The sequence below is a fragment of the Polypterus senegalus genome, chromosome 8 (genome assembly GCF_016835505.1).
Source record: "Polypterus senegalus isolate Bchr_013 chromosome 8, ASM1683550v1, whole genome shotgun sequence".
Lineage (NCBI taxonomy): Eukaryota > Metazoa > Chordata > Cladistia > Polypteriformes > Polypteridae > Polypterus > Polypterus senegalus.
Genome location: NC_053161.1, coordinates 58,563,816 through 58,578,050, shown reverse-complemented (window position 1 = coordinate 58,578,050; position 14,235 = coordinate 58,563,816). Strand labels below are relative to the sequence as shown.

General features: G+C 36.3%; 2 protein-coding genes across 2 annotated transcripts in view; one reads left to right on the top strand and one right to left on the bottom strand.

Annotated features, from left to right (window-relative positions):
• The window catches only part of dldh (dihydrolipoamide dehydrogenase), a 46,908-nt gene extending 41,199 nt beyond the window's left edge, over positions 1–5,709 (top strand). The window contains exon 14 of the mRNA XM_039761120.1: positions 3,950–5,709. Within this exon, the coding sequence (XP_039617054.1) occupies positions 3,950–4,015 (66 nt within the window). The 3' untranslated portion in view covers positions 4,016–5,709. The remainder of the gene's footprint in view (positions 1–3,949) is intronic.
• Positions 5,710–5,770: 61 nt separating this feature from the next.
• lamb1a (laminin, beta 1a) overlaps positions 5,771–14,235 on the bottom strand; it is an 85,140-nt gene continuing 76,675 nt past the window's right edge. Inside the window, exons 29-33 of the mRNA XM_039761119.1 lie at positions 13,959–14,166; positions 10,801–10,942; positions 9,987–10,163; positions 9,684–9,843; positions 5,771–6,218 (exon numbers count right to left, since the gene is read on the bottom strand). Coding sequence (XP_039617053.1) covers positions 6,082–6,218; positions 9,684–9,843; positions 9,987–10,163; positions 10,801–10,942; positions 13,959–14,166 — 824 coding nt within the window. The 3' untranslated portion in view covers positions 5,771–6,081. The remainder of the gene's footprint in view (positions 6,219–9,683; positions 9,844–9,986; positions 10,164–10,800; positions 10,943–13,958; positions 14,167–14,235) is intronic.

Here is a 14,235-nt window from a genome sequence, read left to right as displayed (position 1 = left end):
GTAGCAATTTTATTCATTGCATCTGCACTCTTCCAAAACACTGATAATTGTATTATATTAAAGTCACTTGACCCTAGTAGTCTAATCACCTCTACAGCTTCATTTCTATCTTGATTATTACAAAATATTAAATCTAGAAAAACCTCACCCCTCATTGGTGATTTAACATACTGAGTTAAAAAACAGTCACTGATTACTTCTTAAAACTCCTCTTGTGCTCTGCTATTTGCAAGGTTATCCCAGTCAGTATTTGTATAGTTTATAGTCCTCCATGTCTATAATATCCCTCTGTAAACTTGCCTTTTTAATATTACTGAAAAGATGTGCATTGAAATTACTGTCTGCACTGGGCAGTCTGTAACACACTCCCAAAATAAGAACTCTTTCCAGGTGATGCCACACGTTCTCACTAAGATGGGGCTTATTGTACAACTGAAGAGGATTTGCGTTTAATTTCTGTTTGACATAAATAGCAACCCCACTCAGTCTATCCTTCCTAACAAAATGTTTGTCCCTCTATGTCACAGGTCCCGTGGTCCGGGTCAGGACGCAGACTCTGTTCTGTCCGGACCCAGACATATCATTGAGTTTTGTTAAGTTTTGGCGGAGATTACATTTTTACTGGCGACTCTTTTCTGACAGTGTTTCTACACCGCTACTCAGTGAAAGGGACCCCCTACATGTCTCTGATTGGCCAATACTTGTTGCATTCGTGTGTTCGAGTTGGTTGGGTTTAAGCATGAAGACTGATATTGGTCAAAGTGAAGGCAAGAATGTCAGCCAATCACAGGCAGAGTAGGACGGGCCTTCACTGAATAGAGGAGCGGAAATCCAGCATTCTGAGTGAAAACAGCTGGCACTCTTGTGGCATTGACATGGAGAGAAAAATATACAGGAGTGAGAAGACGAGAGAGAAAAGCGACGAAATACTCAATATACCATGGCTTTTGCTAAACGACTGAAGCTTGGCACTGAAAACCGGGCTTTTAATCCGGAATGGAGCAAGGCGTTTATGTTCATACTTCCCGTAGGAAGCTTGAAAACGCTGTGTCTCATCTGCTCTGAGATGGTGGCAGTGGTTAAAAGCGGGAATGTGAAACACCAGTATGAAACTGAGCACAAAATTACATTTGAGAAAAGTTACCCACTAAATTTGCCAGTTAGGCTACAGAAAACAAGCCATCTTAAAGTCAACTAACCATCGGTCAACAAGGATTTTAACACATTCATTTACTGGCCAACAACTCGCTAACGAGTCTTCCCTCAGAGATGTGTGGATTTTGGGACGTCACAAAAAACATTCAATGATGACAATCTTCACGCATGCATGAGGATGGCACTGACACCATTCCAGCCCAGATTTTAAATCCTGGCAGACCAAGCAAGAGCTCATTTCTCTCACTGAACGAGAGAAAGTAGGCAGTGGGATAGGAGGGAAAGATAGGTTCAGTTATTTAAAGATGATCAGATATACTGTGAAACTGGTTATGCCTGTTCAGTTCTGCACATATTAAAAACTTATATATTTTATGTTTATATGAGGCCAAGTCTTTTTTTTTTTTTGTTGAAACTTGTTATTATTATTATTTTTATGAAAGTACTTATTATTTATAATTCTCAGTTGAATGTCAAAGTTACCTTGTGTTTACTAATACTTTTACTGTTACTTATTTTTTCTTATTTTATTGAATGGAGCCATCCAGAGTTACACTGAAAATAAATATTGTTGAAATGGCATTGAACTTTCTTCGCTTGATTTGAGTCATTGACTTCACACAGTGCAGATGTTGATACAATAGCAATACTACTTCAAAATATATAAATTAATTGTAATGTAAAAATTATAATGCAACTTAAACATGATGATGCTGCAGACTTGTACAGGAGGAAATTTTCTCTATCCAGACCTCCTTAAATCATAATTGACTACCCCGCTCTATGTTATACTCATCCCTATCTTTGCTATTTAGCCTGGTTTCCATTATTGCCATACTATTATAATTATGCTCCTCTACATACAACTCTAACTCACTTGTTTTATTTTTTGATACCTCAAACATTAAGGCAAGCTATTTTTAATGTATTATTTGTTTTACATTTAAATGTCGGGTTAGAATTGACATTACTTTGCATCTTTATTTTTATACTATTTTTTAGTCCTTCATATACAGTTCTTCTAAGCCTGGTCTGTCCTAAACACCGTGCCAACACCCCAACTATTCCCTAGTTTAAACAATCCTTGACTAATATACGCCTCCCTAAGACATTGGTGCCCCTCCAGTTCAGATGTAACTTGGTGTGGTGGAAAAGGTCCCTTGTTTTCCAAAAGGAGTCCCAGTACCACATAAACTTATACCACTCTACACTGCATCAAGATTTGAGCCACGCATTAAGCATTCCAATCTCCTCAGTCTTACCAAGACTGGCGCGTGGCACAGGCAGAACATCAGTTTAATATTAGAATAAGCTGATATTCAAACTGGGTTTATAACTGATAACAAAAAAAACTGTCATAAGTACATGTAATTTAAACATTTAATAGTGCTGAATAGAAATGTATGTACTTTTAGCCCAAACTAATTCATTTCCTCCATGCTTCGTATCAGTCAAAAATTGATTTCCATTATAGACAATTACTAGCTGTCTTGCCTACTTTATAGTGCCATCGGTTAACTGGGTGTATCAGAAGTACTACGTAACTGATTGCACAAGTAGACAGTGTGGTGTCATGGTTAAGGCTTTGGACCTTGGACTTCAAACCCTGAGGTTATGGGTTCAAATCCTACTACTTATACTGTGTGAACATGAGCAAGTCACTTCAGCTGCCTGTGTTCCAACTGGAAAACCAAAAGAAATGTAACCAATTGTATCATAAATTATATTTTGCCTTGGACAAAGGTGCCAGACAAATAAGAAATAATATTTAGTCACTGTAGCTGCTTGGTGTTTTACATTTGTTTGTCCATGAGTAAAACATTCCTGCTATAGACTGACTTGGCATTCGTTCATGATCATTGCAAAACTGAATTTCACAGGAAAGTGTATCTTTTTGAATTTAAACAGGAAATCAGTTCTGTTCCCCTCTAAGCTGCACATGTGTGCTGCCACCCCCCTTTTTTCCGGGGGCTGCACAGCACTTTTGAACTGTCATTCAGAAGTTTTTGCACCTTTCACCCTTTGGTGATGCACTCACAGCTTCAGAAACTCCATGGATTAATTCACCCACTGTGGTGTTTTGCAGCAGTTGATATTTCATGGGATGGGGAAAGAGTTTGTCATTTGTGTTAGAGTGCTTCGCAACACTCAGTACAGCACGTCAGGAGGTTTACAGAGCAGAATGGATAACCAGAATAAGAGTTGCTATGCATCTAAGAGTGCTGATGGTCAACACCAACATATGGCACTTAACCCCTTAATAATGATATGCTGAAATGCCATTTCTTAGTGAACACCTACTGTTTTACATGTACCATTCTGCCTAATTTCAGCTTTTTAGCTGAACATGGAATTAACGGAGGAGCGAGTGAATGAGCCTGTCAACTATATATATATATATATATATATATATATATATATATATATATATATATATATATATATATATATATATATATATATATATATATATATATATACACACACACACACACAGATTAAATTGTGTGTTGATTATCTACCTAATTGCCATAAAATTGCCTCCAGATTTATATATAAATGGTTAATAAATGAAACAAAAACCCTGACTAAAGCGTAAAGTAGAAAAGTCATTTGCAGAACCAGGAGAAGAGGCTGTGTCAGTTCTTTAAATATTGCTGTTGGTGGAACACCCACATACAGTACAGGTGTAATTTTGTTTTTGTTTTTTTTAAATCATTTTGATACTATGCATTTCTGAAGTATACTGGCAATTCCTAAAAAATGATCATTTATCTATATTGTTCTTTTTCAGACTGTTTCAGAAGCATTCAGAGAAGCAAATTTGGCGGCATCCTTTGGGAAAGCAATCAATTTCTAACCATGATTTGTGCAGAAAACCTACGACATTCTGAATCGAGTCAACAAAGTGCTGTATGTGGATTGGCAGAGCACAGTGCTATTTATTCATGTTCTGCAGCTGTTTTTATTTAAGATACATTTTCAGTTAATGGAAAGAAATAAGACCTGTTTTACTTATGGACAAATTCAAAGCATTTAATTTCTACCTTTATGAAAGTGGATCTGACATGATTTCTTACAGTATGTAAAAATTCTTATTCTGAATATAACCAAGTTCTTTTACTGTGATTATGATTGTCATCCATGAAGATTTGTAAAACATAATCCATTAAAATATTGTCTTTCTACCAGCTGTTCACTAGCCATCAAAACAAAGCATACCGATTAATACACTTTGCTCCAGCAATTTTACTGCATTGGACAGATATGAGAATACTAGCTAGAGACCAAGTGGTCACTTGTATTGCTTTGAACTAATTACCTTGAAGTAAAATGAGATTGCTTTTTCATTCAAAAGTTTTCTCTGAATTTACTGATTGGCTGCTGTAAAGTAATATTCATATTACTGCAAAGACATGCATGAAAAATGTACTAAAAACATTTTAGACAGCACTCCAGAATACAGTGTGGTTCTACATCAATTTATAAAGGAATTTTTACAGTTTTAGAAGCGAGATGCCCATGGAATATACAGTTGCCTTTAGGTATTTGATTTTGTGTAAAACTCTATGAAGATCTGTTTAAATTTGTTATATTTTAAATTTCATGTTTTTTTCCCCCTTAATATTCAGTTTGTCAAGTCCGTTTCATCGTAAATTCAACTCACTAAAGCACTTGCTTGAAGCATTGGTTAGAATAAGAAATTGCCTCTTCTGCGGGGTGTGTATTTGAGTTTCCACTGTACTGTGGAAAGAACTAATGGTAGGTTATCATAAAAGTATTGCTGCTTTTCACTGTAAGGAAATTAATCTGCTTTCTAATTAAGGCAATCATAAAATTAATTCATTCTAAAAACATTATGGTTGAGTGGGGTTTTTAAATATACTGGTTAAATGCTCAGCAAACTCAAGCAAATAAAGCACTTAAGTTGCATCGACATTCAAATACACTCTGCTTCCTCCTTAATTGGCTATATATCTATCCATGCAAATCTGCATCCAGATCAATTTATGATTTTTGTTTTTCCCCCACCCCCTTACTGAAAGTGACCTTTGTAATTCAGGAAAGGTATGTATCTGGTCTGCAGTGGAAAAAAATGGCAAAATAAAATGAGTTTTTTTATATTAATAAAATCCTTCAGGATTTCTGTTTTGAGATATGTTGAAAAAAGTGTGCTTTCGGATATAGTGACTTCACAGATACTTTTAAACAAATACTTCTAGAAAAAATAAACATGTGAGATGGAGATTGTCTCTGTGCAATGGTCGACAAGAGTGTATGCATACTGTACAGTACAGCTAAAAAACACACACCATGCAGAAAGAAGGCTTTAAATGTCAGCTGACACATTACTGTACTGACTGTTCACATTAAGCAAAATATCAAAGTTTAGGCTTTGAAATTATCTGTTTAATTTACATACAGTACTGCATGGCCATAGTGGTCATCATGTCATCCGTGGTTTGAGGAGGAGCTGTTATCCTTACTGAGCTTACCCAATTTAAAGCTTACAAATTTGACATGTTTGAAAGAAAATAAACATATAAAATAGTGTTTTGTAAGTTGTTTTTGGTTACTCAGAGTTCAAAGAAGACAACACATAAAATGATTCTAAATTGTGATTTATATTTTTTTAAGGTAAATAAATGCTGAATTAATAACCATTATCAGATTTATGCCATTACAAGTCCAAATTTCTGAAATAATCATGCACTCATACAGAGATTATGTGTTCAATAAGAATTTAACTGCATCTTCCTATTGGTGAAAGGTTGGATCACATTTTAGTTTTTATGGGGAAAAACACAAACAATACTTGTTAGTTCATTAAATGTTTTGGATGGCTTCCATATGTTAAAGTTTATTAACTAAAAAAATCAAAAATCTAGTTTTTAACTGGATTTTTTATTTATTCATTTTGTTTATTTAAAAACAGGTACTATAAACAGCAGCTTTCTGGCTGATAGACTGCAATAGCAGACGTACATCCTCTTCTAGCCTTGATAACTGTTCTGCTTTATCTTCTAAGATTCTTTGATTGTCTTCATATTTTTTCTCTAAATCTGAAACAAAAAAGTCAACAATTGCATTATTATTTTCTCCAACCTTGAAGTGATATCTGCTATTTAATTGTATTTTTGACTTGTTAAAAGCTTTAATTATCAGGTGACACTGCCTGAAGTAACAACAACTGCACCTTCTTCTTGGTCATGATATGTGAAACACATGATATATTGCAGTGCTCCTCTTATGTTTTTTGAACTGGTAGATAAAATTGAGCTTACCATATTTCCTAACATTAAAAAACTCATTTGCAAGGAATATTCAAAGTGTAAACCATGATGAGTTCATTAGTTAGAGAAGTATTTAGTATGGATTGAGCAGTATAACTGTTTATACAGTGCCATCTACTGACGCACAGAAGAATTGCATACTTTTTATCTTCTTATTTGTCTTCTCCATCCCTGCTGCTCTTCATTTGCTAGGGGTTGTCTGCCTAGATCAGCCTTCTCCATTATTGTGTACCTCCCACCCTCTATCCCCTCTCCCTCATACCCCATTATCACTCCCACCAGTGCGTCTATCTCTAACCCTTGGCCCTCTCTCTGTCTCCTGCTGCTCATGTCCCCTTACCACATGCCCATACCACTTCAGTCAAGGTTCTCTCATTTGCCCACTGGTCTTTATCATTCCTGCCCTTCACTTGTTCTCTACATTTTTCAGTCACTCTGCGGACACAAGTTAACTTTACCTAATTTCATACATTAGTAGGGCAATCCCAGCATGCATTGTCTAGAGGTAAGATTTTAACATTTCTAATATTCCTATACTTGCTTGACACAGCTTACAATTTGGCATCTAGTTTAATTACAGTATGTCCTTGCTTATATCAACCATGTTGCCTAGCCTTTTACCGAATAGTCCAACAGCAAGGTAGTAGATTTCCACAAATTGATTTTCCAGGTTAACATGGTTCTGTCAAAACTTGGAAGAGACCTGCCGAACTTGCCATTAGCTGGGATTAATCATCGAGTCAGCTTACAGCAGAGCTACATCTTGGAGGGGTGCAGTAGCTGCAGGTTTTTATTTTAACCAATTTCTTAGTTAGAACTACTATTTACTGCTAAAGCTATATTTTGGCCTTGGTTTTAGTTCAGGGGTTGCCAAGTCTGATCATGGAGGACCACCGTGTTTGCAGGTTTGAGTGCCCTGTTTGTGCTGCTAATTATCTTCTTGTGAATTCATTTTAATTGAATTGCTTTCTTAAGGTTTGTTCCCCAGAATTTCTTCAGCGTTCCCCAGAATTTCTTCATTTCTTTTCTTAAATGGCACCCAAACAGAAATGAAATGTGAAGTGAGAGGACCAACAGAAAACCAACTAAGTCAGGGTCTCAAACGCCAACCAGCTACTGAATGAGGTGCTAATTCTTGTTGTTAATTGAACCAATTCTTTAATTTCGTGGCTTGTTGCTTCTCTTGTGATGCATTAGCAGACATTTACGAAATTGTTGATTTTTCTCTTTCTAAGGTCACTGTTAAAATGTTTTGTGGACCTGAGCAGATCAACATTCCTGAGGCCTTCACCTTTCTTTATTTTCAGATATCGTACGACGGACACCAGTTGTTTTGGTTCATTTTGTATCTCATTATTGTTTGGTTACTAATTAAGGAAAAAGAAACAAGGGGTCTGAGTCTTCAAGAGCAAGTCAATTAAAATTAGTTCAATAGAATTTAATTAGCGACAAAAACGGGTCACTCATTAAGAAAAGGGTTAGAAGGAAAACCAGCAGCCACGGTGGTCCTCCAGGACCGGAGTTGGCGACCCCTGTTCAAGTTAACTCGTTTGTGAAGATTCAGAACATGTAAAGGATTAGTTCATATTTTTTAAATTTAGTTGTTCACTAACATGGTATATGCATTTGCCATTCAAAATTGTGTTCTAAAGTGAAGTGTTTTCTATACATTTTAAAAAATACATAGCCAGTCCTGGCATTTTTACAATGAAGTCTATAGGGCACGGGAGATAAAGCATAAGTATTGATCTGCGTCTTGCACACACACACACACACACACTGTAAAATAGTTTATACAGTACATGACATTTTTGAACAATAAAACACCAATATTGTGAAATTTAGCCATTTTAAAAGAAGGCCAGATGTGTGTGCTACCCCAGCTTTTGTTTTCTTCTGCAGTAACCTTTCACACCAACCAGGCATGATTTCCTCTCAAAAAACAAAACCACTGTAAACTGTTTGAGCCACATTTACTTCTAAATTTATGTGAGAACTCACACATACAAATAGAAAACGTATCCTTACCTCACAAAAAATAGTACCACAAATATGTGACCAAACAGTCATTTCTAGAACACTTTTGTTATCACAAACATTTGTCGGAACTACAGCAGGCATGTTTTCTTACATGGAAACATTTGCTGCTTCAAACAGTATGCCCTATAGGGTCCATTGTAAAACACCAGGCCTGGCTATGTACTGTATTTTTTAAATTTTATAGAAAACATATACCTTTAGAACACAATTTTGTTTGGCAAATGCATTTATACCATGTTTGTGAAGAAATAACATTGACTTTAAAAAATACCCAACTTATCCTTTAGTTGTCTATTTTAGTTTTAAACGGCTGCATTTAGGTTTTTATTGTTGCCTCTTTTCTTAAGTATCTATCAGTTAATCACGAGGTGCAAATTGCAAAAAAAAAACGCCACTTATCCAGCTAACATGCATACATTTAAACCTCATGAAATAGTCTTGTTAATAACGTGTTTTGAAATAAATGAGGGAGAAGGGAAGGACCAAGAGGTACACATCTGTTCTGAACCACAAAACATCTAGATAATGTTCTCGGAAAATGAAAAAAGTGCAATGTGATCGAGATTTGCCTTGGAGGGAACAAAGAGAGCACTAACAAGCCATTTCATTAAACACCCAGTTTCATTATCTGCTAGGCCTGGCTTATTTTCAAACTGATTGGAACAAAAATCTGCGGCCCTCCAAGACCATAATTGGGGACCCCTGCAGTAGAGGGTGAAAGGTGAGTCCCCAGTGCATGAAAACCGGAATGTTTCAGCTAAGTAAAAGAAAACCAGGCATGTCCCTGTATTTTTCAGTATGCTGTAAAGGACGACTGAAAGGGAAGCTGCTGCCTTGCAGTGAAGATTATTGGAATTCCTTACTGCCTGTGATAAAATAACAGTTACATGGCCAAGCTTAAATTATAGGCCATTTGTTTAATTCAGTAAAAACATTTTATAGATATCCTAGTACACATTTTATTTTTCTGTCAACGGTGAGACATCACTGTTCTTCAGTTGAGATGAAGGTATGGACTAAAGTAATATAGAAAAAAACTGGGACCTCAGATTTTGGTTTCTAGTTCCCAAACTAGTAATATGAAAATAAATTCATTTTTAAAACAATTTTAAAAAAAAAAAACAGTTCATTTACATATACCATATTTGAGGTACCCTAATTAATGTCTTGTATAATCCATACTTTCCTACATACCTTTCAGTAGCTGTAGTTTACCACTGGCTTGTGTCAACAGATCTTTAGCCTCGTTTTGTAGCAGTTCTGCCCTCGTTTTTGCACTTGCAATGCCTTGAAATTTCTCTGAAATTAGACCTTCTACATCATCGTACTTATTTTTCAGGTCATTGTCAAGCTCCTGAAACATTACAAAAAAAAAACAATGTATCTTAACTGTTCAATCTTTTTTCCTGGATGAGCATGGTGACAGTGCAGTAAGTAAATACAAATTCATACAGAATTTACTCTAAACACTTTGTGAAGATATACATTTCACTTTACCTTTTTGGCTGCCTCTGCATCTTGATTGACTTGCATTATTACTTTATCTATATCTTCAGCCGCAATACTGTTGTTTGTGGCTTTCTGTATTAGGTTATCAATATCCTTTTCCAACTTAGCAATTCTCTCAGTTGCATTGTTTAATGTGCTTTCAGAAGCCATTGTCTCATTTTTTATCTAGGATTAAACAAAGAAATTAGCGTGACTTTTATGTGCACACAAGCTGTCAAGGTTTTAATTCTGTGAAAACCCCATCCAGACTGGATGAGTGCTTCTATTTACAGTATATTATAAAAACAAAACGTGTACATTTTAATGTTGTCAAAGTATTAGACAAAATGAAACGTTTGTGTGTAATAGACCTACATGTATGTGTGTAAATGGCTTTCCCTTAATGTATTTTGAAGCCGATCGTCATCTCATCCTTCTGAACATAGACCTGCTTTGTTACTTTCCTAACAATCTGGAATGGCAGCAACACTAAAATGTAAAGAATCTATTCTATTTATGAGTTTAGTTTTGGGAGAAGGTGTTTCTTGCAAATCTCAAAAGAAGAAAAAAAATGAGGGGGGGGGACCTCACTACTATGTGGAGCCTATTTGCCTGTTGTTGGTGTCGTATAATGAATGTGTAGCCTTGTAACAATCTTTAGATGGTGTTGTATGTCTTGCATAATATTGATTGACTGGTATGTATTTTCCTAATGAGGCCAAAGACAAAAGCTTTTGCTGGTTTAGAACAGCCTTTCTGGGTTTCAACCCACACAAATTCTGCTCGAACAGAAGCACAGTTGTATTCAGGACAGATGACTCACTGAGGTCAGGAGGTTATGAGTCCCACCGATATCAATTTCTGCTTGTTTAATTGCTCTCTCCGCAGCATTTTGGGCTTTTTCTGCCTCCTCCAAAGCTTCTTTCACTAGAATGGCTTTGTTCTTCACATCTGTTGCTTCATTGCTGCATGAAATAGAAACGTGCAAGATGAATAATTAAAAAGGAAATGTCATGGCATGTGTTTTCAGTATTCATTTCAAATCAGTAAGCATACAAAACACCTAATCTCAACTGTTAAAGTCTTGAAAATAAAATAAACATTGTAGAGGGAAAATATAATTAAGTACATATTAAAGCAGACACTTCTGCAGCATGGGTTGCAAGTTCTATCACGCTGTTGTAATAAGTTTTTTACTTGCCAAAATTGAAAATCTCTCTTATTATATATATGAAAAAAAAAAGTGGGATGAGACGTGATTTTTTGAAGAGAGACACCTTCACGTCCCGCAAGACTAGACATTGTGCCAAGTGATTTAACCATGCCAAGGGCTGGAAAAACACAAAGAGTAGATGACAAAATAGAATGTCGTAAAGAGCACGCAGACTTATTCGGATAAACTGGAAGAACCCAAACTCTCCTCTTTCAATCAGTGGGAAACTGATGTGTTATACTATTTGAAATTGGAAAAAATCAAATACTCAGAGGATCGTACAGACTTTTTTCAAAACATGGCAGGATTTAATCAGTAATGTTTTAAAATAAGCTCATAAAGCAGAGAGAATTTATTAATTTAGGTATGTTTACAAGCCTTAAATGTCACACTGTTTGCCTTGCTCTCTGTCAGGGGTGGGAATCGATTTGTCCTTAACTCAATTTTTCTTTTTGTAAAAACGTATTGATTTGTATGGATTGCAATAAAATAAAAATAAAATAAATAAATAAAAATAAAGGTACTGACTAATAATGAAAAAAAAAAGAATGTAAAGAATTCAAAAACGTTGGTGCAAGAGCCGGGCAGGTTAGAGATAATGGAAGTACGGAAATTCGAAAGTCTCAAAAAAAAAAAGATAGTACAGATCGCGTTAGCGCAAAACAAATGGAAAACATTACTTGGTGAAATAACGGAACAGCAAAAAGAGATCAAATAGTGTTTAAGGATGTCTGGGGGAGAAGAGAGTCAAGGCAGTGAGACAAAAGGACAGTTACTGTACAGGCTTTTAGACGTTCGAAGCGCAGCACGAGATGCAGATCACGCGGCACCACAGCAGCAGCAACAACCCAGCAGCTGATCAAGCAAAGAGGAGGTAAAAAACAAACAAACTGTGTTTCCCATTGTATCACCATTTAAGAGGGGGTGTCAGAGAAGCAATTGCGTCTCCTTGGGGTGCATTCAGCCCCCCACTTCACAACATGGTGGGTCGAGAGAAGCGAGCAGGGGGCAAAGCCACATATTCTTTAAAAATATATTGTGTTTATTGGTAGAGGTTTTAGTTTATGAGACTATATGTATGTACAATTTAAAAAATTACTGTTAATCAACCGGGGCATTAAAACATTTACACAAAAAGAAGCAAACATCATCAATACAATAAGTTTAGGAGAATAGGGCAAGGAGAAAAAATGACAAAGTGGTGTCTTCAGCTTGTAGCCAAATGTGGAGACATACATTTTCCTGTTATAGCATCTTTCTGTACAGCCAAACGCCAGTGGTAATTTATTTTTCTATAAAATGTTTGTCACAGGTAGTGCAGATCTCATATTACATGACTTCTGATCGTTGGGCAAGTCAGTTTTACCGACTGCAGTTGCTGATCTCGTTGTTGGACCATAAAGTAACTATTTATTTCCCATTGTATCACCATTTAAGAGGGGGTTTTCGAGGAGTGACCGCGTCTCCTTGGGTTATGTTCAGCCCCCCTCTTCACAACAGCGTGTAGTAGGGGTTGGTGAGCGAAGCCCCCTAGTAATTATATAACATTAAGTTCTTTCCAAAACTTTTTCACGTTTTGTACAATTACAGTACTGTATGTCACATGTAGCAGGAATGCAAATGACAACACAAAGAATTATATGAAGTGAATCTTTTGACATTATATGTTGCATGTCTCCTTGAAAATACAAAAATGAAACACTGAGGTGTGCTGAATGTCCAGTTTTGTGCCCTAGATTTAATTCTATTGAGATCATTTTTTTTTTTGACAGAGCAGTGTAACTAGTTTCTCTGTATTGTAGTTGGGTCCATTGGATTACAGCATGGAAGAATGAATACTGGAGTCATGGAAACCATATCTCCTTAATGTTGTAAATAAATATGACATTCCCAAATCCATTTTATCCAGTTCAGTGCTGGGCACTATGCAGGATACAGCACTGGATAGGCCACCAGTCCATCACAAGGCCAACTCTCACATTCTCACGGAAGCCAATTTAAAGTTGCCATTTAAGCTAACCTGCATGTCTTTAGGGATGCTGGAGGAAAACTGAAGGACTCTTTTGGGGGGGAATGTGCAGACTGTACAGGATTTGAAACCAGGACACTGGATCCATGAAGCAGGAGAGCTATCCACTGCACTGTGGGCTGCTCTTTTGATATTATTTGGTGCACTGATTTACGTTATGCAAACAATTCCTTTTATCCATTACACATGTATCATTCATCCTGTGCAAACTCAGTATGCCGGGAGTAGTTTTGGTTCTGACAGGCTTACCCCATCAATAACTATCTTACAGTTTTAAGGCCCTGTCGTTACATGATTTTTTTTCCAGCGATTTTTCAGTTGCCAATTTCATTTAGGTAACCTTAGAGAGTTTGGGACGGTCACAATATTTTAAAACTATGAAACTGTGCTATGAAAGTCGTTACAGCATTGCCTAATTTGTATTCCTTGCAATTTTTAGTTGTGCAATGTGACATGCTCGGGCAGCGAGATCTGCAACGGCAGTCATCGTGTTTGACATCCCCGTTTTTAGTCATCATGGATTGTATACTTCCTTTGTATGTAAGTAAGACTACTGATTAGTATACTTGAGAAAAAAATTTTTTCCCATTTAGGAGCAATTTACTATTCAGTGTTTATACATTTTTTTTTTTAACCTAAGGCACCGCCACCAGAACCTCCACCCGTGTCATACACAGTTGATGAAACTCTTTAACTGAACAATCAAGAAATCTACTTTGTACCAAGTATCTATTTTTACCTAGCTTTCTTAGCTTCAGCAAGCAAGGATTCTGCACGATGAATATCGTCAGCACTCTGGTTAAGGATATCCTCCACATCTGATAAACTCTCCACTCGTTCTTGTATCTCGTCTGTCAACATCTTCAGTTGCTCAGGTGTTGTGGGCATTTGCATTTTTAAAACTTCATTAGCAACTGCTTCAATGCTTTCAAGATCTGCTCCGTCCTCTGCAAATTAAGAACAAGAGCATTTAAGATTTTACCTCCTTTAGCCTTAAAAGACAATCCTAATATAAT